At 42.7% G+C, this 27535-nt stretch overlaps 1 protein-coding gene across 2 annotated transcripts in view; it reads left to right on the top strand.

The window, feature by feature from the left end:
- Nucleotides 1-1263: 1263 nt before the first annotated feature.
- The window catches only part of TGFBR3 (transforming growth factor beta receptor 3), a 195278-nt gene continuing 169006 nt past the window's right edge, over nt 1264-27535 (top strand). For both annotated transcript variants that reach the window (XM_037045478.1, XM_037045477.1), the window contains exons 1-2: nt 1264-1336; nt 25289-25468. In XM_037045478.1, coding sequence (XP_036901373.1) covers nt 25381-25468 — 88 coding nt within the window. In that variant the 5' untranslated portion in view covers nt 1264-1336; nt 25289-25380. The remainder of the gene's footprint in view (nt 1337-25288; nt 25469-27535) is intronic.

Genomic DNA, 27535 nt, shown 5'->3' with positions numbered 1-27535 from the left:
GGTCTCCTAAGCCAACCTCATTTTACACGGAAGAAAGGAGACTTGGAGAGTTTAAGCTCTTTGTCCAAGGTTACACAGCTAGTCTAAGGGTGGTCAGAACTGGAAATTGGGTCTCTGAAACCTGTCAGAGACTGTGGTCATGTAACCAGCCTTTTGGTAAAAATGTCCTGTAATTTAAGTGTATCTTTTAAGAGAAAAAAATGGAGGTATCAAAGAGAGGTATTTAAGAGAAATAAATAAGAGTATCAAAGTGGTGTTCTGATTACTTCACTCATGGACCCTTGCAGGTACAGGTCCTCCAAAAGGTGTAGTGCTGCTGACAGGTTGGTTTACGTCGCTCCGACCTTAATGATGGCGTCAGTTATGCTGACCTAGCTTCTTTATTTGTACCAACTTATATAGCAAGTACGGGATGGGCTGGGTAATGCACTTTCAGCTGTTAGGAGGAGGCAAGCCGGTTGGCGCTTACCACCAGAGCGCATCTTGAGAAAACAAACAGGTCTGGAGGTGGGAAAAGCAAGTAAGGACAGAATGAATATGTGCAAGGGGTTTGTGCTAGGAAATGGGTAAGAAGGTGTGATCAAATTACTGCAGGTTTTAGAAATTTTATATCAAGACGGAGGTAACCAAATAAAAATCCAACTCCTCCAAGGAGTTTGAAGGACCTGGAAAGTTTGAAGGACCTATGTCTTCGCAGCTCGCATCCCCATACTTGTGCCTCTGCCACCCCAATCTTTCCGGAGGACTGGGACCCCCTCCCGCCGCCCTAACCTGGACGTGCAGCAGCCCGGCAGTTCCCGGAGTTTCTTCTTTTCCTCCCTTGATGGTCCAAAGGGAAACGCAGGCTCAAGCAGCGCTCCGGGCTTATCCATCAGAACCGGAGGAAAAGGGGGAGGAGAGAGGAGGCGGGAGGCAGTAGGAGGAGTTTCTCCGTGGCCCTCAGTGGGGCTGGTGGAGGAGGAGCGCCCTTCCCCCCGCGCGCTGATTGCTGTGGCGTCCTGCCCGTCCCCGCCCGCGTGTGTGTGAGGGCTAGCTAGTGCGCTGGGTCGGCCCGATGGGGGTAATCGAGGTTTTCGGGGACGCCGAGCGGCGCTTTCCTCTTCCCAGTGAGTGAGGGAGGCAAGTCGGTGGCTGTCGTGCCCAGCCACTTTCCCCGTGTGATTCCCGGAGCTCTTTGCAGGAGGCGAAAGTCTCCGGCGGGTCCGGATGGCGTAGTTGAGCCGCTGCGCAGCAGCTGCTGGAGCTCGCGGCCCGCGAACGCTGGGCGGGGAAACTTTCCTCTGCTTTCCTCCCAACTTGCGGCGGGTGGATCTCCGCTTGACACACTGCCTCCGAGGTACGTGCCTGCCCGGCCCCGTGGTGCTGCAGCCCACGCCGGGAGTCCCCTGGGCGCACCGCTAGCCCAGCAGTCCTGGCCGCGGGTTCAGCAGGCTGCGCAGTACCGTGGGCGCTGCGCGGGGTTCCGCGCCTGCTTCATGGCCGGGGGTGCTCCGCTGCCCGGACCCCGAGGCTTGGAGGGGTGGCATGGGTTGGGCGCCGAGGAGCCAAGGACCAGTGGTTGGCGGTACTGGGGGGCGGCTACCCCAACGGGCAGCCTGCTACTCTGAGCTGGAGCAGACTTCTCCACGCCTGCCCTCACTCTTCGCCACAGGGCACGCCGGCCACTTCCCACTGAGCGCGTGACAGTGTGGGTGGGAAGTTTGTTGTGGGTTTGCACTCAGTTGCCCTTGCAGAGGCTGCAGCTGTGGGACTCGCGCACCGACGGGAGCTGCGCTCCCGGTGGACCGCGCCCTCAGAGCACTCGCTGTGTGGGCGTCGTGGAGCCCTGCAGCCGGGTGCCCCTGCGAAGAATGCGCCCCCCAGTAACTTATTAGCCACCTTACCCTGTTTAATTTGAAGGCTTCTCTAGTTCAGTTGGTTAGAACAAGCTTGGGAATTTTGGATTGTTGCTAGGACAATCTATCAGCTTGCAGTCTTGCTTACTCTGGAGCATTGGCCCCCCTTTGCATAACCACGTAGTGTAAAAAACCGGCTTGTCAAACATGAATTGCCTTGACAGAGTAGAACTTAATAGACTTAGGGTCTTATTTAAAAAAAAAAAAGCCAAGAGGAGAAAAATCAGTCTGTTTCTTTAGCCGTGAAATGGGAATTATAACAGCACTGGCCTCATAGGGTTGCTGTGTTAGTGCTGCTTGTCCGGAGCCCCGAGGTGACAGAGGAGCGAAAGAGGGTGGGGGTGGTAAGAGTGACAGACTGAGAAAAGGAGCCAGGCGTTTTCTGAACTCCCATCTCCGAGAGAAATAAGCGAACTGTTAGGGTGGACGGTAGTCTCTGCAAGTAGCAAAGCACATGTCAAAACCTTTTAATTTTTCTGAAATGGTACGTTAGCCTGCAGTTACTTCAGTGTGAAATTAGCAATTTCTTTTGCTTAATAATAATAGCTAACGTTTACTGAGCCCAAACTCTGTATCAGATGATCTCTTAAATGACTTTCCGACACAGTTGCATTTAATCCTCACACCAGTTCAATGGTAAACAAAGTAATAGCCCCATTTTACAGATAAGATACTAGAGGTTAGTTACTTGCCCAACCTCCTACACAACTTTCTCATAGTTCTGACTCCAGAGTTAGCTTAGTCACTTAGCAGAGAGCAGCAAGTACAGTCAGATTAGTGTGCAGTGCATCCAGGCGTCTTCTCCCATTGTTCAGTTTCCCATCTGAGTTGGACACACATCCCTTGAAACACAAATAAGGTATGTGCAATTAGTTGAGGTGCTAATCACAGCTCCTTTGAAACTGGTTCCAAGAAATTATATATAGAACTCTGATTTGTGTTAATGAATATGGATCTTTACTCTTAATTTCTTTTATTAATTCTCCAGACATTGGTGGTCAGTGTTACTTGTCTTCCTTAGGAAACAGCTTGGGGTTGGCACAAGAGGCAGGGAAATAATTCTTACCCCCTTAAGGGCTATTAAAATGAAATTGATTTCATGCCATTGTGTCAGTTAAAGGATGTTGCTCTGTTTCTTGGTGTTCTCTGCTTTTGGCTTTAGTTCTGCATTGTTTAGTGTTTCAAGGTTTCAGCATTTTTTTTTTTTTGTCCTTCAGTTTTGTCTTTTTCATTTGTCAACTTTAATTTTTCCTGTTTTGATGGAATCGGACCATTACATGGCAGCCTTGCTTGACAACTGTTGCTCCAGTTCATGTTTTTAAATATAAAAGTCACCAGCTTACTTTTGAACCCCAGCACTTCAAAGGCTGCCCCTGGGGAATTCATTGTTATTTTGAATATTAGCCAACAGGGGGAGCATAACACACTATTGATGTCTATTAGGCTTGTAAACCACTTTTTAGGGCATTAAGCACATTTCAGAAATGGAAAATGTTTTGAATTTATCAGCAAAATAACCAAGTTGATTTCTGAGTTTACAATGGAGAGAGCTGGGTTTAATTTCAGCTGATGGCAATGAGAATGACCTTGAGGACAAGGCTCGAATGTTGGATATATGTCAACTCTGTGGTGGCTGGACAGATACTAAATACACATGTAGTTTTTTTCCTTAAGAGGTGACTGTAAAGTAGTTTTGTGTATTTTTAATAATATTTTAAGTTATTTAGGAGAGCAAGGAGTCCAGGAAATCTTTGAATCGTTGTGAATCTTTTTGTAATGATCTTCATTTGTCTTTTATAAACAGCATGTAGTGAATTTGTTCTCAGGGAGGTTGGTGCACATGCAATCCTATCATTTTCATTTTTCATTAACATCTTCCAAGTTCAAGACAAGAAGGGATTGTTTCCCAAATAACAGCATTTCTCTCACTGTGCATTCTTCAAAAGCTAATATGTTAGTATGGTAATAGTTCAGAAACATCAGATTTGTCTACAGACACACCGTATCTGTAAATATACTATAAATGATCTTTAAGAATTAACGTGTTTGGAAAAAACAGTCATACTGACTTTTTAAAGAGGTTTTGGATCTCTGCAGTTTTATAGGCCGGTTTTCTTTCTTGTTTCCTGTGCATCAGGTACTATTGACTTAACTTTATTTCATCTACCAAGTTAGGGTCAAAGGGATCTTATTTTAAAATACTGTAACGTTCAAATTTTAGTTGCTTCCTTCTAAATCTCAACATTGCCTTGAGACTTTGGAGTAGCATTTTATTTAGGATCTAACTTAGTCTTCCGCGCTCTCATCCATGCCACTCCTTCAGCAAACGTTTATCCAACCCCAACTCCCTCACAGGCTTCTGGCTCCTGGTCTTAGAGTTTGGCGAATTAATTGTCCTGTAACAATCCTCTGGCAGCAGGCGGTCAAGATACTTAAGGCTTCCTGGGGCTTTGTGGTAGAAACCCTTTATAGACTGATGAAACTGGTTTGTTTAAAGGAAGGTATTGTCCCATTCTTTTTTAAGTCTCAAGAAATTAATCTTTGGCTTTTGCATGCACACTTGGTTGTACCTTGTAAAAATCAAGTGATCCCGCTGGCTTTTCTGAAGATGGATCTGGGTCTAAGTGCCCCGAGGCCGAAGGACTCTATGTCCTTTGAGTAGTCTTAAGAAGGTGATCACTACTGACTTCTTTAGTACCTAAATGATGACCAATTTCCTGGCATCGTAAATCTGTAGAAAGTTCTATCTTTATATTTCAAGCTTAACAGACAGAAGGGTCAGAATTTAGATGATGACTGGTAAGTATTAACATTGCTGTAATATCTTTCTGATGAATTAGCTCTGCGGTCATTCTGAATTACCCTTGTTCTTGATAATCCATTTTATAGAGAGACAAAAATGTCTTTCCACCCCCTCTTCTTTCATTGCTGTTGGGCAAACACTGATTATGATTGTCAGGTTCATTATTTAATGAGGACAGTCTTCATTTTTTCCCTCTTAATCTATTTTAAAAGTGATGCTATTGCTGTTTCACTCTGTCCGTTGGAGCATTTTTCTTGTATTTTAAAACTTCTTTTGAAAATTTAAAATGAAAAAATCTTAACTACTTAAAAATTTTCTTCATTGATTTTATAAAAATAGGAAGAGGAGAGAGAGATAGAGAGAGGGAGAGATGGAGAGGAAGAGAGAGGAAGGTCTATTTTGTTGTTCCCCTTAGTTGTGTATTCATTGGTTGCTTCTGGTGTGTGCCCTGTGGGGAGATCAAACCCTCAACCTTGGCCTGTAGGGACTGATGTTCCAACCAACGAAGCTACCATGCTAGGGCCAAAAAAGGTTAACTACTTTTTGAAATTTGCATACCTCGAGATAGATAAATTTTTTTAGATTTTATTTATTTTTTTTTAGAAAGAGGGGAAGGGGAAGAGAAAGAAAGGAAGAGAAACATCAATGTGTGGTTGCCTCTCACATGGCCCCCACTGGGGGGCCTCATCCGCAGTCCAGGCGTGTGCCCTGACTGGGAATCAAACCAGTGACTCTTTGGTTTGCAACCTATGCTCAATCTACTGAGGCACACCAGCCAGGGATAAACGTTTTTAGAGATCTTTAATGTAAAAGTAATCTTGTATTGCCTCTAGGAACATGGAAATTAGGAATGAAGAAGTGAATCTAGGTTATATGAACAGCTAGCTTTTCATAAATAACAGTTAGCCCTTAATAATTTTAGTGAGGGCGTTTGTGGCTTTGGAAGAATATTACTGCACCAAGATCAATGGCAGTAGTTTCTCTGGTTCCACATCTTCAGAGTAATACTTGGAATGATAGCATTGTCTCATTGTAGCATTTCATAAAGCACAAGCTATTGCCAATTTGTTAGGATTCTAGTCAAGCTGGAATAAATCAACACAGCTTGGAAGGGCCTTAGGAGAAGCATCTGGGTCGACTCCTGGGCTCTGTCCATTTCTAGATTTCTGGTTTTGTATCTTTTGAAACAGCACACTTGTTTGCTAACTGACATTGAGCTTTATTTCCTTTGTTTGCAAACCCCTTGCATAGACTGAGCACCGATTTCTGAGCGTTCTTCCTTCTCTTAGAGAAGGGCTAATGATTTTTATCTCTCAACCAAGACATGTACGATGTTTTGTGTTTGAGGCAACATTTATAAAAATTTTGCGTGAGGCCATGCTTATTTGGGCTTTATTCTACTTTATTTAATTCTTCAGTTTTCCAGGCCAAACATCAAGTCTTAATAGGCTGACAAGTACAGGTATTCCTACAGGTCATGGAGGCCATATTTAAAACCGAAATTGTTCCTGAAGACCTGAAACAGGGTTCTCCAGAGCCCTGCCTGAGGCCACCCTGCCATCCCCGTCATTTCATGACGGAGTATCATCTGGTGTTTGTGCTGAAAGACTCTTCAAGGCTGAGAAGGAGACTGTGTGATAGTAGAGCTTGGCAAAGTTAACTAACGTTAGGGTTTAAGGTTAAATTGTTGCCACAATAATAATTTCTTTATTTATTTTTTAAATTTTATTTATTGAGAGAGAGATTGATTTGTTGTTCCATTTATTTATGCATTCATTCGTTGTTTCTGGTGTGTGCCCTGACTGGAGGTCAAGCCCACAACTTTGGTATATGGGGACACTCTAACAACTGAGCTATCCCTCCAATAATATGGAATTTAGAGTTAAGAATTAAGTCTGAAATGTTAGCTCTGTCTTCATTTTAAGGCAAAGGAGGGTAATACAGAAGCACATACTCTCTGTACCTCTTGGGCACCAGACTCTGGGAAGAAGGGGGGCTTCAGAGTGGGGTGCCGTTTGCGGAAGGGAGAGGCACCTGCTTCCCTGCCTGCCCCAGTGCCCACTTCATTTCCCTGCTGCGTGCTGAAGGCCGGGTTTGTGGGCAAAGTTGCAGATGGACCATTTGTAAAAACACATTTAAATGGATGAGTCCTTGAAAAAGTGGTCTTTAGAAAACAGTCTTTACAAATACTAGTCCTTGAGCGTCCTGTGGATCAGATGGCCCTGGGGACGCCTGCAGGTCCACAGGCTTGGTGACTTAACCGCCACCGACAGTAAGAACACCAGGTGGAGGGCCCAGCAGAACTTGGGTTTCTTTCTTTTCTTTTTATTCTTACTATACCATTTTATTAATGGAAACTTGATGTATACTTAATTCCATTCACTGTGTGAAAAGACTCCCTTTGGGAGTATACTTTGGTTAGCATTTTTAGTGAGCTATGTGCTTTCACAATATGGAATTGGTCATTAGATACAAAAGTACACTGCTGGCTGTTTGCAAATTCCTCAAAATTAACTAACTATATGATGATCGCGGCAGCAGAATGTGGATTTTTTTTCATACTTGGAAGGTTATTTGAGGTGAAATACTTAGATCCAAACCTCAAAGCCCTGTATTTATGTGGGTACCCTACGTACTTTTGTGTGCTATACCATGAGTTATCTCTTCTGTTTTTTTTCTTTAGAACAAAGCTTACTCAAAAATAAAATTCTCTTCTGAGTATCCATAAAGAGTAAATGTCTCATTTTGTTATGTTAGACTTTGTGCAGTTGACTGGCATGTTGCATTCGACTTCGAGGGAAAGCACCATTGACTCATTACAAACATTCTGCATCAGTGTAATGTGAGGTCTTCCCTACGTGTGTGGGAGAAGTTTCTGATCTTCTACATGGCCATGCTTACGATTGCTGGTCTCTTTCTGCCAGTGTTTCTGAGCAGGCATTCCTTTTAGTTTTCTTATTTTTGTGTCTATAGAGATTGTTACTTGTTGTGTGTTCGCAGAATACCGTCTGAATCATGAGTAAATACTTAGGCTGACAGCCCGTGTTGTGGAGACACCCCTCTCTGTTTTGAGAACATCATACTGTCCATTACAGTTGCTGCACAGCATTGGAGGCATCATGCTTTTGACACGGGAGCTAGGGGGAAGGATGACGATGCAATGCACAGTTTTTTGTATTTGCATCATGTTTAGTTTGTGGTATCTCTATTTCATTATTAGAGTGGTTGCTCTCTAAGATATTCAAGGTTTTAATTTCATTCAGTGTGTGGGCTAATAAGGTTTCCTGTAGAACCAGTTCTACTAAATTCTTAAAAATGCTTCCAGAAAGCATACCTGGCTGGGTAGGGCTTTCCGTATGTTCCAATGGGAGATTCTGCACACAAAGCAGGGTTCTACTTAGCCTGACTGGGTGGGGATGCTAGGAAAGGGAGGGGAGTGCCTAATTGGTTAGGATAAAATCCATTTTTGTGTGATAGTAAGGGGTTTAAATGTATTCAAGTAGGTACCTAGGTAAGAGGTTTGCAAAAGAAATTTTGCTAAGGTTGAGGTTCTGCAGTTGGCAACTCCTACAACCCCAAAGATCCTGTTCTCTGAGGCCAGGAAAAAGCAGTCTGGTTCCAGTTATATATCACAAAAATAGGGAGATTAGGCCAAGAAAAATGATCATTTGGTTGTTGGGTTGCTTTTTTTGTAGAGAGTAAAAGGAGAAAGGGTAGTAGATGCACTTTTAAAAAATCTGTTAGTTTTTATATTGGCTTTCAATTTTTTCTCAAGCATTCTATATTGGAAATTAAGAGTAGTTTTGGGATTAAAGACTCCTGCCTCCTTCATCTTCTTTTTGTTTTCCAGAGAGCAAACAGAAGAGCAGTTAGGCCATTTCTGCTGACACTTGGTGATTTGGCCCCAGTGTTCTGGGACTGACTGGTGTTTTTGGTAAAGCCTTTTCCTGACTGAATGGTGTCCGGTTATGGGCTCCCAGCATCACGCCAGGGAGATGGTGCTGTGGATTTTTTATTATCCTTTCTGCACTGCCTTGAACAGAAATACAGACCTGCTGCTTAGTGTTATTCTGCTGGGGGAGACTAGGGATGCTAGTTTGAGAAGAATGCAAAGGTGAGAAGCCTAACTGGAAGTTAGATGATGAATGGGTGAGTGTACTGTCCTCAGCACTTGTCAGAAGCAACTAGGCTTTCTGAAAGCCTGCTGCTAGTTTCAGGATTAGTGGTCCCACACGAGACCCAGGTGTTAACTAAGAGAAGATCACCCCCAGCAGATCTTAGTTCCTGTTTCTCACACCTTACACCTCCTCAGAGTGTTGAATAGGACTTTCTTGGTGGTACAGAATCTTTGATAACAGGGTATGCCAGGGCTGGTGGTGTTTAGCTATTGGCTCTTTTTTTCTCACCTCCCATGACTTCCTTGGTCTCCTGCAGTTGGGTTCCCACGCCCACCACACCCACAGGGACAGGGCGCTAGAAAAGGTGCAATGTGCAAAATTCCGTACTTGTCGTCAGTCAGCATCCTCATTACCGTCTCTCTGATGCATTTGCTGCTTTACTCTCCTATTTTCCCCATGTGTTATTATCTCAGCTTTCCTTCACCTTCCTCATCTCTGTTCAGATTTCCTTCTCAGTGCTTGATCCTCAGGTGTTGGCATTCCCCAGGATTCCATTTTCCCTTCTCAGTCAGTTAGTCGCTCATGTTTCCGTGCCTCTCGGTGGCCACGTCTATTCCAGGAACTCCTTCTGCTAACTTGCTTACTTCCCCAAGCCAAAGCCCACTAATCTCACGGTGTCTTACCTGTAGCAGACCTCACTTGTGCTTTTCTTCTCTGTTTGCAAATCATCATCTCACGTGGAGAGGCATCTTCCAGTTTGTTTCCTTGCCTTCAGTGTTCCTGTGTCAAATTATGCACTTATTATGGTTGATAAATACATTATGGTTCAAAAACACAGATCTGTTTTTGTTTCTTGCATTTTAAAAAATCTCTGCTCTTCCATTATCCTTGGCATGGGATGTCTAGTTTATTAACAACAGAGCATTAGCCTACTTTTTCAGCCATTTCTCCTTCACTTCCTCTGTGAGCCTCACTGTGCTCATATTGGACTCTTCATGGTTTTCAAAGCACGCCCTGCACTCTCATGTCCCGTTCCTTTAATAATTGTCCCTTCTCTCGCACCCGCCTTCTTTCCCTTCTCTCTGGGGGCCCCCAGCTTACTGAACCAGGAACACTCCGCTGTCAGTTTCTCTGGTGGTGCTTCCGGCTCCTCCCGGTGGGCGGTTGGCTGCTTCCCTGTTAATCACAGCGCTTGTCCAGCTGCCTCGTGAGAACCAACTTTCTTCCTCTGCCAGACTGTGGACTTCCTCTAGAGCGAGGCTGACTCTCACCGTCTTCATATCCTGGGTGTGTGGTGTGGACTTGGCATGCGTGCTGGCAAATTGAATTCTTCACCTCAGTTCCATGACAGTTAAAGCTTTGGGGAAAGAACACACTGAAGTCGATATAAACTATAGTAGAAAAGACAGAGGAAATCAACTCAGAGTCATAGGGTTTAGGGGGGAGTAGGGCTTAGAAATAATCCTCTTCAAATCCCTCTGAAGAGGAGAAGGGCCAGGTACAGAGAGGTTGGGTGGAATGCCCAAGATCTCGGGGCGGGGAAATAGTGCTTCCGTGTGCCCCTCTGCATCGTTCCGTGCACAGTAACCAGAATGGCCTGATGACACCGAAGTCAGAGCCTCTCACTCCTCTGCTTGAAACACTCGACTGTTCTTGTCTTTCTCAGAGTAAAAACCGGAATCCTTACAATGATCTGTAAAGTCCTGCATTGCCAGCCCCAACTCCTTTGCTGTTGCTTCTTTGGCCTCCCTGCCAGCTTACACACTCTGCTCCAGTGGCGTCCCCTGCTCGTCATTTTCCTGGTGGGCCAGGCACACTCTGTCTCAGGGCCTTTGCATGTGCTGTTTTCTTTGTTTTAAATGTTTTTCTCCTAAATGTGTACACAGTTCACTTTCTGTAGGACCTTACACAAAGCAAAGACACAGACCAAACTAGAGACCTTCAAATATTTCCTTTCTCTCTTTTCTGCTTTACTTGTTTTCTTAGCATTTATCTCTGTCTCATGTACAATTATATATCTTGTTTGTAGTCTGTCTCCCCTGACCAGAATGCAGGTTCCTGGAGAGCAGGGACTTTTTATACATTTTATTTCCTGTTGCATCCTATACCTAGAACAGTCTCGGCATTGAACAGGCACTTGATAAGTATGTGTTGGATGAATAAATAAACAAGAAGAAGCAAGCTTTTGTGGATTTTTATGGCTAAATGTACACCTAGGATATTCAAAAGGAAAAACCATCAGATCTGTCTGGAAGAAGAATCTGATTTTTTAACTGCCACATTCGAGGCCTGTCAGACTAGAACACTGACCTCTTTTTTAATTGTCGGACTTGAAGCAGCAACCTTGGGCCCTCTCCATCTCCCTAGCCTCACAAGTGGTTTGGGAAAACTCCCATTTTACCTCTAACAGGTTTGGACTTGCTGTGGTTTCTCTATGCCTGTGGTTTGCCCTTTAACCCATCCAGCTACAAAGATGAAGAGTAAACACAGCATTAAAGAAAAGAGCTGGGGGAGAGGAGCAGAATTTCCTTGTGGCCCTGACATCGTCCCTCGGCTCTGGGCCCACCTGCAGGGCAGCTGACCACCTTCCAGAGCTGCTTCAGGGCTGTGCTCTAAGGAATGGTGTGGAGACCACCAGGCCAGAAGATGTTTGAGTTTTGCTTCGATGTTCTAATTTCTTTGAAAAGAAATGGGAAGTTTAGACAAAAAGATGTTGGAGAAAAGATTTTTTAAAACAAAATTACCATCTTAATTTTGAAGACAGGTTTCAACTTACCGTTCTCAAGACAGAGGATTGCAGCCCCAGCCAGGTAGCTCAGTTTGTTATAACATCGTGCTGATTTGCCAAGGCTGTGAGTTTGATCCCCGGTCAGGGCACACACAGGAATCAACCAATAGTTACAAAGATGAGTATAACAACAAATCGATGTTCTTCTTTCTCTCCCTTCCTGTCTCTCTCTAAGGGGAGAGAAAACCATGGAGGGTTGCAAATGAAATTACTACTTGTTTCTGTCAGTGGTGCAATGAGGAGACAGTGCTGGGATTCAGTCCCGTGTAACCAGTGACTTAAATCCAAGGGACAGTAAAGTATACTTTTGAAGAAGCATCTGAAGCTTGGGGGTAGGGGCCATGTTGAGTGAAGAGCTAATTTGTATTAGTGTAACAGTGATGTCAGAGTAATTGGCTTCCTGTTCTTTGTGATAACGTCAGTATGGTTCTCAGAGAGCCCTCCTCAACAGGACAGGAAGCCCAGCCAAAGAAGTCAAAGGCTTAGGAGGAAGTGATTGGCCATGTACAAAGCCAACAGCATCATTAAACCCTGGGTTCAACTTGAAATAAATTGTCTTGAATGGAGCTAAGTTGTTAATGACCTGGTTAAAAATCATAGCTACCATTTTCTGAACTCTAAGAACATAGTTAAATATTAAGTGCTTCATATGTTATTAAGTTGATCCTCATAACAACCCCATTAGAGAAATACAGAGAATTGCTATCTCTACAGATGAGGCTTGTTTAGTAAGTTGCCTGCAGTGACACCACTAGGAAGAGGCAAGGCAGGGATTTGAACCCAGGTCAGCTGGAGGGTCCCACACTTGGTGCCCCTAGAACACACCAAGTATACTCTCCCTGCAGGGCCTTTGCACTTCCTGCCCCCACTGCCTGGGATGCTTTCCCATCAGATACTTCATATCTCTGTCTCTCATCTCTGTGCTCAAATGTCACCTCATCTGAGAGGCCTTCTAAAAAGGGTTCTGGTCATCCTTTCCACTGTGTGGGATGGGTGTTTCCTCCACACCATCAAGCAATTCTCGGACACCAGCAGGGTATCTCAGAGTTCAGATCAATTCTGACACTATTTACTATCTACTAGGAGAGAGCATCAAATCCCACAGGTTAATGGCTCTGTCCCACAAGGCCTCACTCCCCTTCAGACACAGGTTCGAATCTGTGCTTCTGACCTCTGTGCTGTTAGAGATCAATTACCCCCTCTTTTGGTTTGACTTATTGAATATTTGCTTGAATGGCTCACAGAACTCAGAGAAACATTTTATTTACGTGATTACCAGTTAATTATAAAAGGACATAACTCAGGAACAGCCAGATGGAAGATGCATAGGGCGAGCTGTGTGGGAAAGGGCGTGGAGGTCCCATGCCCTGTCTGCACAGGAGTCTCCCAGAATGTCCCCGAGTTCACTGACCCAGAAGCTCTCTGAATCCTGTTGTTTTGGGTTTTTATGGAGGCTTCATTATGTAGGCATGATTGATAAAGTTATCGGCCATTGGCGATTGATTTATCCTCCAGCCCCTCTAGTCTCCTCATCCAAATGCGTGGTTCTTTCTGGCAACTGGCCCCATCTGTGGGGTGGGTGCCAAAGCCGCCCAGGAAGCAAAGACACCTTCATGCCTCTTATCACTTAGGAAATTGCAAGAGTTTTATCAGCTCTGTGTCAGAAATGGAGAGGAAGCCCAAATATAAATATTTGTTATGAATCACACTCTCACACCTTCCCTGACCACTCTGTGTAAAATAACATCCCTCCTCTCATCACTCTTTCTCCTTAACCTGTGTTATTTTTCTTCATAGGACTTACCACCATTTGACACATTATATATTTGTTGTCTGTCTCCCCCATTGGAAGGTCAACTTCATGAAAACCGTGTTGTGGTTAGTTCACTGCTCTGTCCCCAGCTCTCTGAACAGTATCAGGAGTGAGGTAGATGCTAACAATGTTTGTTGGGTGAATAAATAAAGTAAAATAAAACTGCTGACTGCGACTTCTTGGTTTCCAGAGTGAAATGACATCCCTTATGTTAGATCTAATCACACTGCGCACCACCAGCGGGTCTGTGCAGGGCCTGGGTGGTGACGTAGTTGGAGGAGTTCCTGTTCGTGGTTGAGAGCACGGGCTGTGGAATCAGACCTGAGCTCCAGCCCTGCTGCTGGGACTCACTGGCTGGTGACCCTGGGGTTGTTGGGCAGCACGAAGCCTCACGTTTCTCACTGTCATGTGGACTAAAGGACATCTATCTCCTTGAGTTCTTGAGAGGATGCAATAGGAAATCAGAAACATTTTGTGAGGTAAGAAGAAAGCAGGGTGTCAGCCTGTACTAGGAAGGAGAATGTGGCATAAACACACGAACAACCACAGAATAATTACAAAGCAGCGTGTGGACAAGGCTTGGCTGTGTTACTAACTGGCTGTGTAACGGTGGGCCACTCATTGAGCCTTTCTTAATTCTTGGTTTTGCTAATCCGTAAAATTAAAGGGTTGGGGTATGTGTTATCTATTTCTAACATTCTGAGTCAGCGTTGGGTAGAGGGTAACGTGGAACAAATGAGGTGAGTGGGATGAGTGGAATTCTTGGAGTTTGAGGAATAGAATAAATATGGCAGTTTGGGTAAAATGGGCAGATCTGATAAAATTCAGGTTTTGTGTGTGCCTTACATTGTTTGCAAGATAATTCATATAAATATTTTTGTTGATATAAATTAAGTATTAAAAATAGCTAATGTATTAGTATAGGCAAGCATCTTTGGAGATATTGTGGGTTCAGTTTGACTACGGCAGTAAGAACCATATTGTGATGAAGTGAGTCATACAACTTTTTGGTTGCCCAGTGTGTATAAAAATTAATGTGCATACTTTAATTCAAAATATTTGATTGCTAAAAAATGCTAACCATCATCTGAGTCTGTTGGAGAAAAAGGTTAGGTGTGTTCAACGGAGGGTTGCCACAAATGTTCAATTTGTAAAAAACTCAGTATCTGTGGAGTACAAGAAAGCAGAACTCAATGAAACAAGGATGCCTGTATATTATTTACACTTAAGTTATCAAATTGAGTGTTTTCCTTAGATAATACCTCCCCATTCTGTTAAGGCACTCCTGCTAGCCATTACACGATGATGCATTTTAAATTTCCACGAGTAAGTCTGAAATCTCATTTTATAGGGGGCGTTGAGAATCAGTTGTTAGCCCATTTAATGTCAATTCTAAGTAAGGTGTAGGATAAAAGATTTTCTTGTTTAATCTCTTCGTACTGAAGAGGAAGAAACTAAAGCCCAGAAAAGGTGACTTGCCTGAGCTTGTAACACACGTCGATGCCAGAACTCCTGCATGTCCTGTTCTTTTGAGGCTGCCTGAGGTATAGGTTCTTTTTAGACAGAAGTTGTATTTGTTAGCTTATTATTTAGTATTAAGAAATGTTCTGATAACTCACCATCCTTCCATACTGCTTTCCGTTGTCAAGTGCGCAATCCACCATGACACCTTTGGCAGATGCCAACTGTTGCCAAGTGGTGAGCTAGGCAGCCCACGGCCCCTCTCTCCAGAGTGAGCAGATGAGTGGGAAAGCCATGTGCGGAAGGAAGCGATTACATACAGATTGACCTGCAAGGTTGCATTGCACTACGTTCCAGGTGTCCGAGTTTAACTTCATCTCAGAGAGCCAGAGGAGGCTGCCTTACAGATGTAATGCTTATACACACACCTGCGACCTGATGATATGAGAAAGTGGCCATGTGAGGGGGACCATGGAGGGTCCCTGAGGCCCAACGCAGTGCATTGCTTCTGGAAGCAAGGGCTTGGGCTGTGGTGGAAGTGGACTGAGATGAGGGTAGTTGGAACATGCAGGACATGAGGTTGGACTAAGTAGGTAACATCCAGCAGCCCTATGAAGGGTTTTAATAATGTTTCATAGGCTTAGCCTGCTGAGCCTTTTCCTTACCAAATAATGTCAGTTAAGGAATTAAAATGTATCTGTTGGGGGATTGCCCTTATCCAGGGGGAATAATTTAAATTGGAAGTCAGTGAGAGACATAAAAATAATATGCTTAATTGTAATGAGCAAAATAGCCTATTTGTTACAGTGTTTATTCTAAATTCATGTACTTGCAGAATTCCTGTGGATATAAATAAACACATGAATCATATATTTCAGTAAATTACTATGTATTGGACCAAATAGTCCACTGGACATCCAGTAGATGTTGCTTCCCCAAAGCTTTTTTAATGGCCTCGTGCTCGTGAGGGACTATGATGACTGGTGTCCTGAGAATATTCAGATTGCCAGCTTTGGCTGGAATAATTGCAGCTTCATGGTTTAATGAGCCCATCTGGTGATAGCTGATCGCTCACTCCAGGCAGCTGGGTTGGTTTGGTGGCCATTGCCAGGCTGAGTTGTGCCGCCCCTGGCTCAACCCCTGAAGCTAAGCTGGGAATCATACGGTGGAATGGAGTAGAGCCATGCAGCCCAATCTCTGCAATTTACACCAGAGACTTTGAGGCAGTAGCTCTGCCCCTCTTGAGGAGCAGCTTTGCCATATTGTACTGAGTGTGAGTCCTTATCTTTTGGCGATAGAAAGAATTGTTGAAATTCTAGTGGGTAAGTCTAAACCCCCAATTAATACACACTTTGATATACACTATTTATATATCGCTATTAGTAGTTTGCCTGTTTTTTTGAAAGTCTAGATGTATTTTAACCATAAAAGCTCCATGACTCTTATTTTTTAAAAATGTACTGTGTGGGCCAGGTATTGTTTTGGGTACTATGCCCATACTCTGTCTCCTATTGCAATCAGAATATCAGCATCATTTTCCAGATGAGGGGTGATGAAGACTCAGTGACTTGTCTGATGTAACACGTGCCAGGTTTGGAACCCTGAAGTATAGTTCTCTATTAATTCTGGCTTAAAATTGTAAGTAACAGAAATCTTTGGATGAAAAGTATTAAATGTGAAAGGTGGTTCTTGGAGTATTGCAAGGATGAGTGAAAACTCCATCCTAGTTTATAACCTGAACAAAACACCCTTGTGAAATATATCCATGCCTACCCTCTCCTTTTTGCTGTATTTTGCTTGGGCACTGTGGTCTGTTGTGCTTGGAATAGACAGAATGGCTTCTAAGGACTGACTGAAGGTCAACCCCAAAGACACTAAGGATGCTGAGGCCAGAGATGTGTTGGTCACACTCTCAGCCAGCAGCCAGGGCGGACCAGGTTCTGGAGGTGCAGGGTAGAGTGGAGCCCAGCTTCCCTGTACATCTTGAACCCTCTGTGCCTTCTGCCTCCCTACCCAGTGGTGTCCATGTGGAATTCCTGCCCACAGGGACAGGTAGTTCAAGAGTAATCTTTGTTTTTCTCCCTGCCACTGATAGCCACCGGATGTTGGGACTTGAATTAACCGTAGGCTGCCGGAAGCTAAATCCTTGATAGAGACAGCCTGCTAATAATAAATAATGATGACTTTTATACTGCCACATCTAAAGTTGCATTTGATTCTGCAACGACCCTATGATTAGGTAAGTTTAGTTTGTTATCATCATGCAAGTGAAGGAACTGAGGCTCCATTCTGCTCTAAACCTCCTTTTTTGTCTGATGTGCCCTAAGAGTCTTAGCTGATCTTCTAGGCACTGTGGGCTCCCTTCAGTCTGTTCTCTGTGCAGAACTCGGGGAAATATTTATTTATTGTTTCCAATGTTATTGAGATATAATTGGTATAATGTATACATTTAAAGGATACAACATAATGATTTGATATATGTATATATTTCAAAATGATTACCACAATAAACTTAGTTAACATTCATCACCGCACATACTTACAATTTTTTTCCTTGCAATGAGAACTTTTAAGATTTATTCTCTTAGCCCTGGCTGGTGTGGCTTAGTGGATTGAGTACCATCCTGTGAACCAAAGGGCTGCTGGTTTGATTCCCGGTCAGGGTACATGCCTGGGTTGCGGGCCAGGTCCCCAGTAGGGGACAGGCCGGAGGCAACCACACTTGGATGTTTCTCTCCCTCTTTTTCTCCCTTCCTTCCCCTGTCTAAAAAAATAAATAAATAAAATCTTAAAAAGAAAACATTGACTTTCTTAGAAACTTGCAAATATACAATACAGTATTGTTAACTGTAGTCACCATCTTCACACATCCCCAGAACTTATTTATCTTACAACTGGAAGTTTGTGCCTTTTGACCACCTTTCCCCATTTTCCCTACCCCTTTCCTCTGGCAACTGCCAGCCTGTTCTGTTTCCATTAGTTCTATTTTTTAGATTCCACATATAAGTGAGATTATATAGCATTTGCCTTTCTCTGTCTGACTTGTTTCATTTAGCATAATGCCCACAAGAGTAATCCATGTTGTTGCAAATGGCAAAAATTTTTTTTATGGCTGAATAGTATTCCATTGTGTGTGTGTGTGTATACACACCACATTTTCCTTATCCACTCATCTGCTGATGGACACAGGTTGTTTTCATGTCTTGGTTATTATAAACAATGCCACAGTGAACATAAGGGTACAGATATCTCTTCAGCATAGTGATTTCATTTCCTCTCATATACCCAGAAGTGGCATTGCTAGATTAGATGGTAGTTCTGCTTTTAATTTTTTTTTAGGAAACTCCATGCTGTTTCCTACAGTACCTGTACCAGGGAGATCTTTAAAAACCCAATCAGATCACATTATTTCTTTCCGTAAACCCTTTTTTGAACCTTATTCTTAGTTCTTTTGGCTTTGCAGCTGCATGTTCCCTCCACAACAGGGACCTGTGGTCATCCCTCACCTGAGCTTTTACACCTTTACTTATCTTTCCAGTTGCAGACTGTATTGCTTTTTGGAGTTCTTATTATTGCATGCAGTGACATGCTTGTGATTATTTGTTAGTTTATCCCATCTTTAAGCCCAAGAGGACGAAGAACATGTCTCTTTGGCCATTATTTTTCCATTGCCTGTGTGGAGTAAGCAATAAATAAAGATTTACTGAAGGAAGACATGACTCTCAGGAAATTAAATATCTTGCCTTATGTAGGAAATGGCATTACTTTTACTGGAATATAAGCTCTTTGAGGGCAGCCTTTCTGGCTCCTTTTCTCACTGCTATATTCTTGGCATCTTCCACAGTGGCTCATAGCAGAAAATATTTGTTGAACATTGATTATGCTTAGATGTGATTCCTGAGATTTCTTATCCATAGCCAGGACCTTTCCCCTCTTTGCACCTACTGTGTCTGAAAATGGGGATTTGGAATTATCCAGTTGCTCTGTGTAGCAGAGAAATCTGAGAGTTGCTGCTGTGACTCAGTGAGGTGGCTTTGCTTGCTCTGTATACAGGTCTTAAGGGCATCCAAATGTCAGCAAACAACAGTATCTCTTCTGCATCCTGTACACCCTTTTTAGAGGCTGCCAAGCTAGATATTGAGGTCATCCATCCTGCCTCTTTTCCAAGTCCCCTGAACAACATGTTGAATAGCCATCAGAACAGTCCTCTACCAGATTTTATTTAACCATTTACAGACTTAACAGCATATTTTTCTCCAAAAAGTTAACTCAGATGGCAAACTAGTAACATTTTAAAGATCTGCTAGAAAACTATTTTATGTTTGAGGCACCAAGAAACTCCGGTGTTATTTACTATTTGCATTTAGGGAGTGGTAATGTGTTCATTCCACTTGCTATCTCCCTGTCTTTAAGACCTTCCAATTTGTTGAATATTTTCCTGATTGGGGGCCGAACAGTTTTCATGTTAAGATACAACAGTGCACAGGTTGGTGCTTCATCGTGCCCTTTGCATTTTCAAAGACCTCCGAGTTGTGAAGCATCACCATAGATCGTTTGTGGGAGCTGCCGCCCACAGTCCTGTGGTCCAGTCCCAGTTCTCGATCAGTAATGACTGGTGCCCAGGGCCTGTGTCAGCATGGCAATGCCAATGTCCCTGATGGCAGCCATAGCATGCCGTGCCTTCTCTTGGAAAAAGCATTGTTTTCAGAGATTGAATATTGAGGGGGAGAAAGTGGTTCCTAGTTTGCGGTGACAGACCAGGAGCTGGGACGGACAGTGCTGGTCGTGGAAAGACCCGGTTTTGAGTGCTGACTCTGTCGTGTTATTTTGGGCAAGTGCTGGTCAGGGGGATTGGCCTCTCTTCAAGGAACTCATGTTGACCTCTTCCAACTTTAAATGCTGTTCACATACCTTTCACATGTTAATTTTTTTCTGTTGAGAACTCGATTGGCTGCAAGTTCATTGTAAGTTCTCATTTTGAATAATATCATGTATATAGTCAGTTGTGTTAGCAATCTAGGGGAAGTTGGTAATTTTTCTTGCTGACGTTTAGCCTACTGCCAGACATTATTTTGCTACATATTTCCTCTAAGATAGAGCAAGATGTGCTCTTTATAAAAACATCCTGGTCAACTCAGGGACTACTGTGCCCAACCAATTCCTTTTGACCATTGGTTTAACCCATGCTAGTTTTCAGGACTTGCCCAGGCAGGGGTTTTTCAGCTACTCCTGGTCTTTACTTGAGCACTCTGTCGGAGCAATAGGGGATTAAAAAAATGGGTGTCCACTAAGTCCACTAAGGTCTCACTCAGAATTTTTTTCTATTCATTCGAGGGTATTAAATGTTCTGGTACCCTTTGATACAACACATTACTTTGAAATGCGGGCAAAATGACTAGACCCCACATTGTTCTTTCAAGATCTCAGAGTACCCTATTTGTATGTCTGAAGGAAGCATTTAGTTCATAAAGTCCAGGAGATTTGGTGAGGTCTGAAAACCAAGGTGGGGAGTCCCTGCTCTCTGCACATTGAGTATGATGTAACCTCCCAGAAGAATGAGGGGGTTTGTGTTTCCCTCATGTTCCTTTAAATCTGTAACTTTTTGGAAGCCCTTGCCCATCCAACATTCTTCTGGTTGGGGAACTGACCCCTAAGCTGAGTGTTAAGGTGTTGATGTGTGCAGGTCTTGGCCAAAACCGGCGTTCCGCTGGATGGGAATGACACACTTCCCCTTTTCTTCTCTTCTGCCTTAGGATCCTGTCACCACATTGCGAAGATTAGACAAAAACTCCCTGTAGTTTATTTTCTTTTTGAATAAGTTATATTATGGGGAGAGTTTTCAGCGAAAAGAAGAAAAGCTCCTTCTTTGTTAGAAGCAGCAGTGTGTAGTTTCAACTTGTCTTGGACTTCCTCGGAGATGTTTTAAGATCCGGTGTAAACTTGCTGTGGTTTGCCTTTGGGCATCAAACTGTTTAGCTTGGCTCTATTATATCTGTAATTGCTGCATTTTAATAATTGCCCAATATTCTTGTCAGCAATTTGCAGTCTATATTTTTAATAGAACCGTTTGCCTTTCTTTTCCACAGGTTTGTTCAGACCCGGTTTAAGCCCTTGGATTAATGAGCGCAGTCCTGCAGACCCTCTGCAGCTGTGGGCAGGGGGTGACACCAGCTCATTAAACATTCCCACAGCCTCGTGCTGTATGTAGTTCATGTGTTTCATAAAAATCCTCAGGGAAGCCATCTTTTGAGATCTCTCTATAGGGTTTTGCTCTATGAAAATTGCCTTTAGCATTTGCTGAAATAGCATATTTTTTTTTTTAAAAAAGAGGGTTTTTCTCATCCATCCATTCAGGACATCTAATTTTTTGAAGGTAAAAAATAGGGACAAATTCTCTTTGCTGTTGTTGATTTGTTAACAGAAGAGACTTCTTCCCTGGTCAGGTAGCTCAGTTGGTTAGAACATTGTCCCAATACACCAAGGTTGCAGGTTCGATGCCTAGTCAGGGCACACGCAAGAATCAGCCAGTGAATGCATGGAGGAGTGGAACAATAAATCAGTGTTTTTCCCCACACCCCCTGACTCTTCCTCTCTCCAAAAAATCAACTAAAACAAAAGAGACTTCGATTTTATCACATGTGATGTGGAGTTGTGGTGACAGAAATGTTGGACTTCAAGGGGTGATTGAAGCCAATTTCATGGCCTCTAAATGATCCCTACCATTTAGTCAGTTTCTGAGATAGGACCATCCTGGCACCAGTGACTTGTGCCTCAGTTTATTCTTTTAGTGATTCCATTCTCTGGCTTATCTCCTTCTTGTGTCTGTGGAAATGTTTATTTCTCAATAAACAGAAGAGTTGAACTGCTTTTACACTAGCTAAGAACTACATAAATAACCACACCCAAATTTCTTTATTGGCATAAATACAGAGTTGGCAAAAATAGGTTTACAGTGGTTTGTATGGAAAACAATAGAATAATAAATAAATAATAACACAAGAGTAAATTGTCTTTTACGTACTCTCAACTGTGAACTTAGTTTTGCCTCACCCTGCATACCTCAAAAAAATAGTCAAATAATGATAATTATAGCCTAACATTTATTGATCGCTTATTATATGCTTGGCACTGTCCTAAGTATTAATATATATCAGTGAGCAGTGTGTGTGTGTATGTGTGTGTTCTAAATCTTCATAATAACCTACAGGATAGGTTCATGTTTGCAGAATAGTCTGCCCAACATCACTGATTTTGGTAGGTTGCAGAGTGGATTCAAACCTAGGCAGACTTTTAACTGCTGTCAAAATCCATATTCTTTCCTAGCAGACTTCTCATTACTATCATATACTAAGACTGAACCACAGTGCCTCCTGCATGTATAATAATTTAGTTTTGATAGGGGAACTCCAGAGTTAAAGAATTTGGCTTCAGTCCTAGTTGATAGGTTTAAGTGATTAATGCACGTGGAAAGCCGTCGTTCCAGGAACTGGAATGCATGGCCTACAGGACTCCAGGAGGTCCACAAGCAATTCTGTCTTTGTGCCCGGGGGGGTCTGCAACAGATGGAGGTGGTATGTGAGTCATCGTGTTCCAGGGAGGGAAGTCCAGGACACAGATGGAAAAATTGTTGATCAACAGGTAAAGAAGTACCAGGAAAATCAACCCTGGACTGCAACTCTTAATCAGATTAACCTTTTTTCCAAAGCCTTTACCTACTATATCTTCTCCTTACCAAAAGGTCAGCTTGAGATGTGATGATAAGATGGTTTTTGAGGATACATAACCCGCAGTCTTCTCAGATTGCCAGCATCTGAATAAAATGCCCATGAAGGTTCAATCCTTGTCTCTACTTATTGGTTCTTGTAGTGATAGGCATTATGAATGCCAACTTTTCCAGTTTCAGTTTCAAGGCGTATCTAAAATTTTTTTTTTGAAATTAGAACTTTGTTATTATTTCTGCATAGGCAGTACCTTCAATTCAGTGAAAAGTCTTCTCTCTCTCCCACCACTGTCTTTCTCACCACTGTCTTTCAGCTCTCGATAGGCGTGGACCGGGACCAAGGTGGGTCTGCCCTGGCACCGTCTGCAAACAGGATTCTTCCATGGTATTGCAGGAAGCACATTTCATGAAGTGTAGTGACAAGATTTATTGGAAGGGTGCTTTTGGTCCTGCACTAAAACCCAAGCAGCTGCCACACCCAGGGTTGCTTGCCTGCTGTGGATAGAGAACCTGCTACTGCCCACCCCTCATACCTTTGTTAAGCTTTGATTGTATTTCTTTGGGTTTGGGAAGGGGTAAGCTTTCTTTTAGGCTAGATCCCTTCCCTTTGTCCTGACCCTTTTGGCTTCTGCTATGCCTGCCTCTGTAGTTTTGCTTCCTCATCTGGCTTCTACGGTGCGTGTGCTTAATAGAAGGACCTCCCTCTGCACCATCTGGGCTTCTACTGCACATGTGCCCAGCAAAGGAATTTCCCCCTAACTGTTTATTACTCCCAATCACCACTGCCCCCCACCCTACACCCTCCCGCTTGCTTCTGCCCAACCCCATAATCTAGGCACATGGGCCAGTCCTTTCTGGGGAGATTGTGAAGCTGGTCCTTCCTGCCTGATTGGGGATTAAGTCCCTTTGGCAGAGGATGTGGCTGTTCCCTGGGAAGTCCTTGAAGCTGTATCTTCCAGATTTAATCTGGCTTGGCCAGTTTATCGCCCTTCTTTGTTGTTAATGCCTAACTAGCTACCTACGCTAATACAACTACACTGTTTCTCTCCCTCCTTCTCATAGGAAATTAGTGTTTCAGCTGAACCTCAGTTCTCAAGCTTAATTTGTTTTGCAAGGCTGTTAAAGATCTGTATTGTTTTTCCCATTAGATATACAGAATCAGTGTTGTTGGGTCGAGAACCAAAGTTTTATTTGACAATCATGCTGTTTTTTTCCCATGAACAATTTGGTCAAGAACCAAGCTGTTCAAGATGGCAGATGCTCCAGAACCAAGGTTTGACTGCACTGCTTGTAAAGAGGCACTTCAGATATCTTTCTGCTAACAGTGAATGCACTGAAGAGACTTTTTAAAAGAGAGAATCTTTTCTTTAATTTTTTAAAGACAATTTTTTAAAAAGAGAATATTTTCTTTAATTTTTAAAAGATTTTATTTATTTATTTTTAGACAGGGGAAGGGAGGGGGAAAGAGAGAGAAACATCGATGTATGATTGCCTCTCATATACCCCCTACTGGCCTGCAACCCAAGCATGTGCCCCAACTGGGAATTGAACCAGCAACCCTTTCATCCAGAGGCTGGCACTCATTTCACTGAGCCACACCAGCCAGGGCATAAGAACACTTAATTAGAAACATATTTTGCCATTACTTTTTATATTTTTGCACTGTATCTACAAATTCCCAAACTGACTTTATCTGCGAAGGTAGCAAGCTGGTCCAGTGGATGGTAGTTTGTGGGTGAAGGTAATAAGGCTACAATCCCCAGCTATTTAGGTGATTCCTGGAAATGCCTTGATTTTGCCTTGCCCAGAGCTTAGATTAGGTGGGGTGTTCATGCTTTTTTTTTATTCAGGTGTTGGATAACTTTTATTCTTGGTGAGAAGGAATTATATCTTCAAACAATGATTGGAACACAGTAGGTGCTCAATAATTATTTGTTGAGTTGGATAACTTCCGTGGGTTGTGCCAGGCCTGGGGATAGAGGACTGGAAAATGTACTTTGGAGCGAACTAAATGAGGTAATCTTTTGGGCCATAGGACGAGTATTCAAGTTAAGCAAACCACCGCAAAACTTGGCACTCAAGGTTCCGGACTGGAAAATGTTAGCAAGAACCTCTGGGTCCTCTAGTCCAGTAACCAGATAGCCTCGGATGGGGCTGAGGACTAGGGAAGGCTTTTCTCCTGTTGCAGTGCTGGCAAACAGTTGAAATAAGAACCTTGTTTTTTAATGGTTCTTTATTTTCCAAATTGATTCTAAATCTATTTTAATTTGATCCTGTGGTAACTCTGTCATTATAACATTAAATTGAGTCTCTAATCAGCTGTTTGTGGTTTTTGTTAGCACTAGGGAATTCACAAATCAGGTGCCATTGATTGCTTTAGTGCCATACTATAACTGGTGATGTTATATTATAATTGCATCTTGAATTTTTTCTCTAGTCTTGAACATTTTATATAAAACCAAAGACTTAACGTGTCAATAGTAAATATGGCTTTGCAAAAGTATTTGCTTATAAAAACCCGTATTAAGCATTTATCACTCCCATTTCAATTTGCTCGAGTGCTGTTTTGGCATCCTTTAAGGTGAATTTATCTTACTCTCTTTTGAAGTTCTTCATTTTGCCCTAGTCTGTGTTTATGAAAAGAAGTTCCTGCATTAAGTTTCCTTCTTGAAATATGTTTATTTTTACAGACAGTTTGAAAATTGTAGAGGAGGATTTTACGGCTAGACCTGATTTGCAAAGGCTGTCTGCAATCTGAAGAACTACAGGCTGAGGTGACCGAATGTTGCACACTTCTGGAGAAATAAAAATGACTTCTCACTATGTGATTGCCGTGTTTGCTCTAATGAGTTCCTGTTTAGCCACTGCAGGTAAGTTGAATGTTTATTATATTCTTTTGGGTATATTTTTCCTCAGTCTCTTCAGTTTAGGAAAATGTAGGACGTGATATTTATGCAAAACTTGAGAATTTGTGTTCTTCAGGAAAAGAAAATATTTGAGTTCTGTACAGATACGTAGTGTATTTGCTTATGTAACACTTTGATAGACCAGTGCTAGGCATTCTAATGTCAGTGATGCAGGTAACGAACCTTCAGGGTTGAGGCGGGTGGAGAACAAGTCTGCTAATGTTTAATCCCACTTAATTTTGTTACATGCATAGATTACTTTTACTTTCTTGTCCTTAATAAGAATTTCAAAAGGGCCATTTTGTTCTTTATTACAAGATAAATAGATCTTCTAGAGAGGAGACCCTCCTAGCATAGGCTGCTTAGAAGCTGTTTGATATTATCTGTGTCAGATATGTAAATCTGTAACTTTTAAAAAAGTATGGAAATATATACAACAGATTGTAAGGTCAGAGATGGGAGGAAATAAGTGACTTGGTTGAAACATTGTTGCATAAGTGAAGACTATGAGATCCTTTGTATCAATGTCTCAGAGTTGGTGGTCTGGGTCACTTAACTAATCTAGAAGCTTAATTTGCTCTATTGGGTTGTACTTTGCTTTGTGTCTGTTCTCTAATGGGCACAATGAAACATTTTTGTTGGACCAGTTCTTGAAATTGGGTGGTTTCAACAAGAAACACATTGACTTGGAAAATGATTAGCCTCTTGGTTTTGGCCCTTGAATTCACATGCAGTTGAGATGCTAGCGATGGTAATTACCATTCATTGAGTGTGCACTGTACCCAGGCACTCGGCTAACGGACTGTAGAGAGAACCATGAAAAGAATGTTCTTATTTCATGAGCTCACTTAATCACAACTCTGAGGTAGGTGTGATTATTTTATCTTGATGAAATGAGATACGGAGAGATCAGGTAACTTGCACAGTGGCATGCAGCTGGGAAGTGGAGGAGCCAGATTTTAAAGCTATGTTCTTAACCTCCATGCTATAAGGAAGAAGCCAGGCCACCAACTGAGGCTTCAGTAGACTCAGGCTGGTAGTCGTATATGTAGGCACAGATGGTAAAAGCCAGTTTGCAGAACTTGGTTTATGAGTTTGGGAAGCAGAATATCCCTCCTTGTTGCAACAATCTTGAGAGAAAGTTGCTAGGTTTTTTGTTTTTTTTTTTAATACTAGTGTGTGAATTTGAACTGCCCATTCTCTGTGTCAGCAGTTTCATTTTGTGTCATGATTGAAGAGTTATTTGCCTTTTAGCTGCTCTTAAAACTGCACTAAAACTGCTCTTAATTAAGATCTCATTGAAAGGTAGTGGAGAGAGAGGGAGAGAGAGGGAGAGGGAGAAGGAGAGAGAGAGAGAGAGAGAGAGAAATAGCTTAATGGAAAACGTGCCATTTTGATGACAAGATGTGTACTCATACCTGATGGATTTAAGGCAGAATTTTCTTTCTTTCTTTTTTTTAAAGATTTTGTTTATTTATTTTTAGAGAGAGAGGAAGAGAAGGAGAGAGGGAGAGAAACATCAGTGTGTGGTTGCCTCTCACGTGCCCCCAACTGGGGACCTGGCCAGCAACACAGGCATATGCCCTGACTGGGAATCAAACTGGCAACCCTTCAGTTTGCACTTAATCCACTGAGCTACACCAGTCAGAGCTAAGGCAGAATTTTCTGTTCTTGTTAACTCCAGGGACAGACTGATAAACATAACTGAAGAAGGTAGTTCACGGGAAAGCAGTGAGTTTGATGGCTCTGTACAGCTTTGATGTATTTGATAGTAAATCAGTTTTGCATAAGACCTTCCTTCCTCTTTCCAGCCATGGTAGAATTTTTTTGAGTTGTGTATGCCCTCAAAGCTTTACTGAGGTGTACAGTAAAACTGAAGGTACAGTAGAATTGCAGAATCTGTAACAAGCTGAGGCACCCGATCAGTAGCAAAGAGGTAGAGATGCTGTTTGAGCAGCTGGTGAATGAAGAAGGGAGAAATGTTTCGTATGTGCTGACACAGACTCAGCATACTTTACAAAATGCCTGTTG

The sequence above is a fragment of the Sturnira hondurensis genome, unplaced genomic scaffold (genome assembly GCF_014824575.4).
Source record: "Sturnira hondurensis isolate 20B ecotype Veracruz unplaced genomic scaffold, ASM1482457v3 Scaffold0004322, whole genome shotgun sequence".
In the NCBI taxonomy this organism is placed as follows: domain Eukaryota; kingdom Metazoa; phylum Chordata; class Mammalia; order Chiroptera; family Phyllostomidae; genus Sturnira; species Sturnira hondurensis.
Note: the sequence above shows the minus strand (reverse complement) of the source record. Positions and strands in the feature narration are given on the sequence as shown.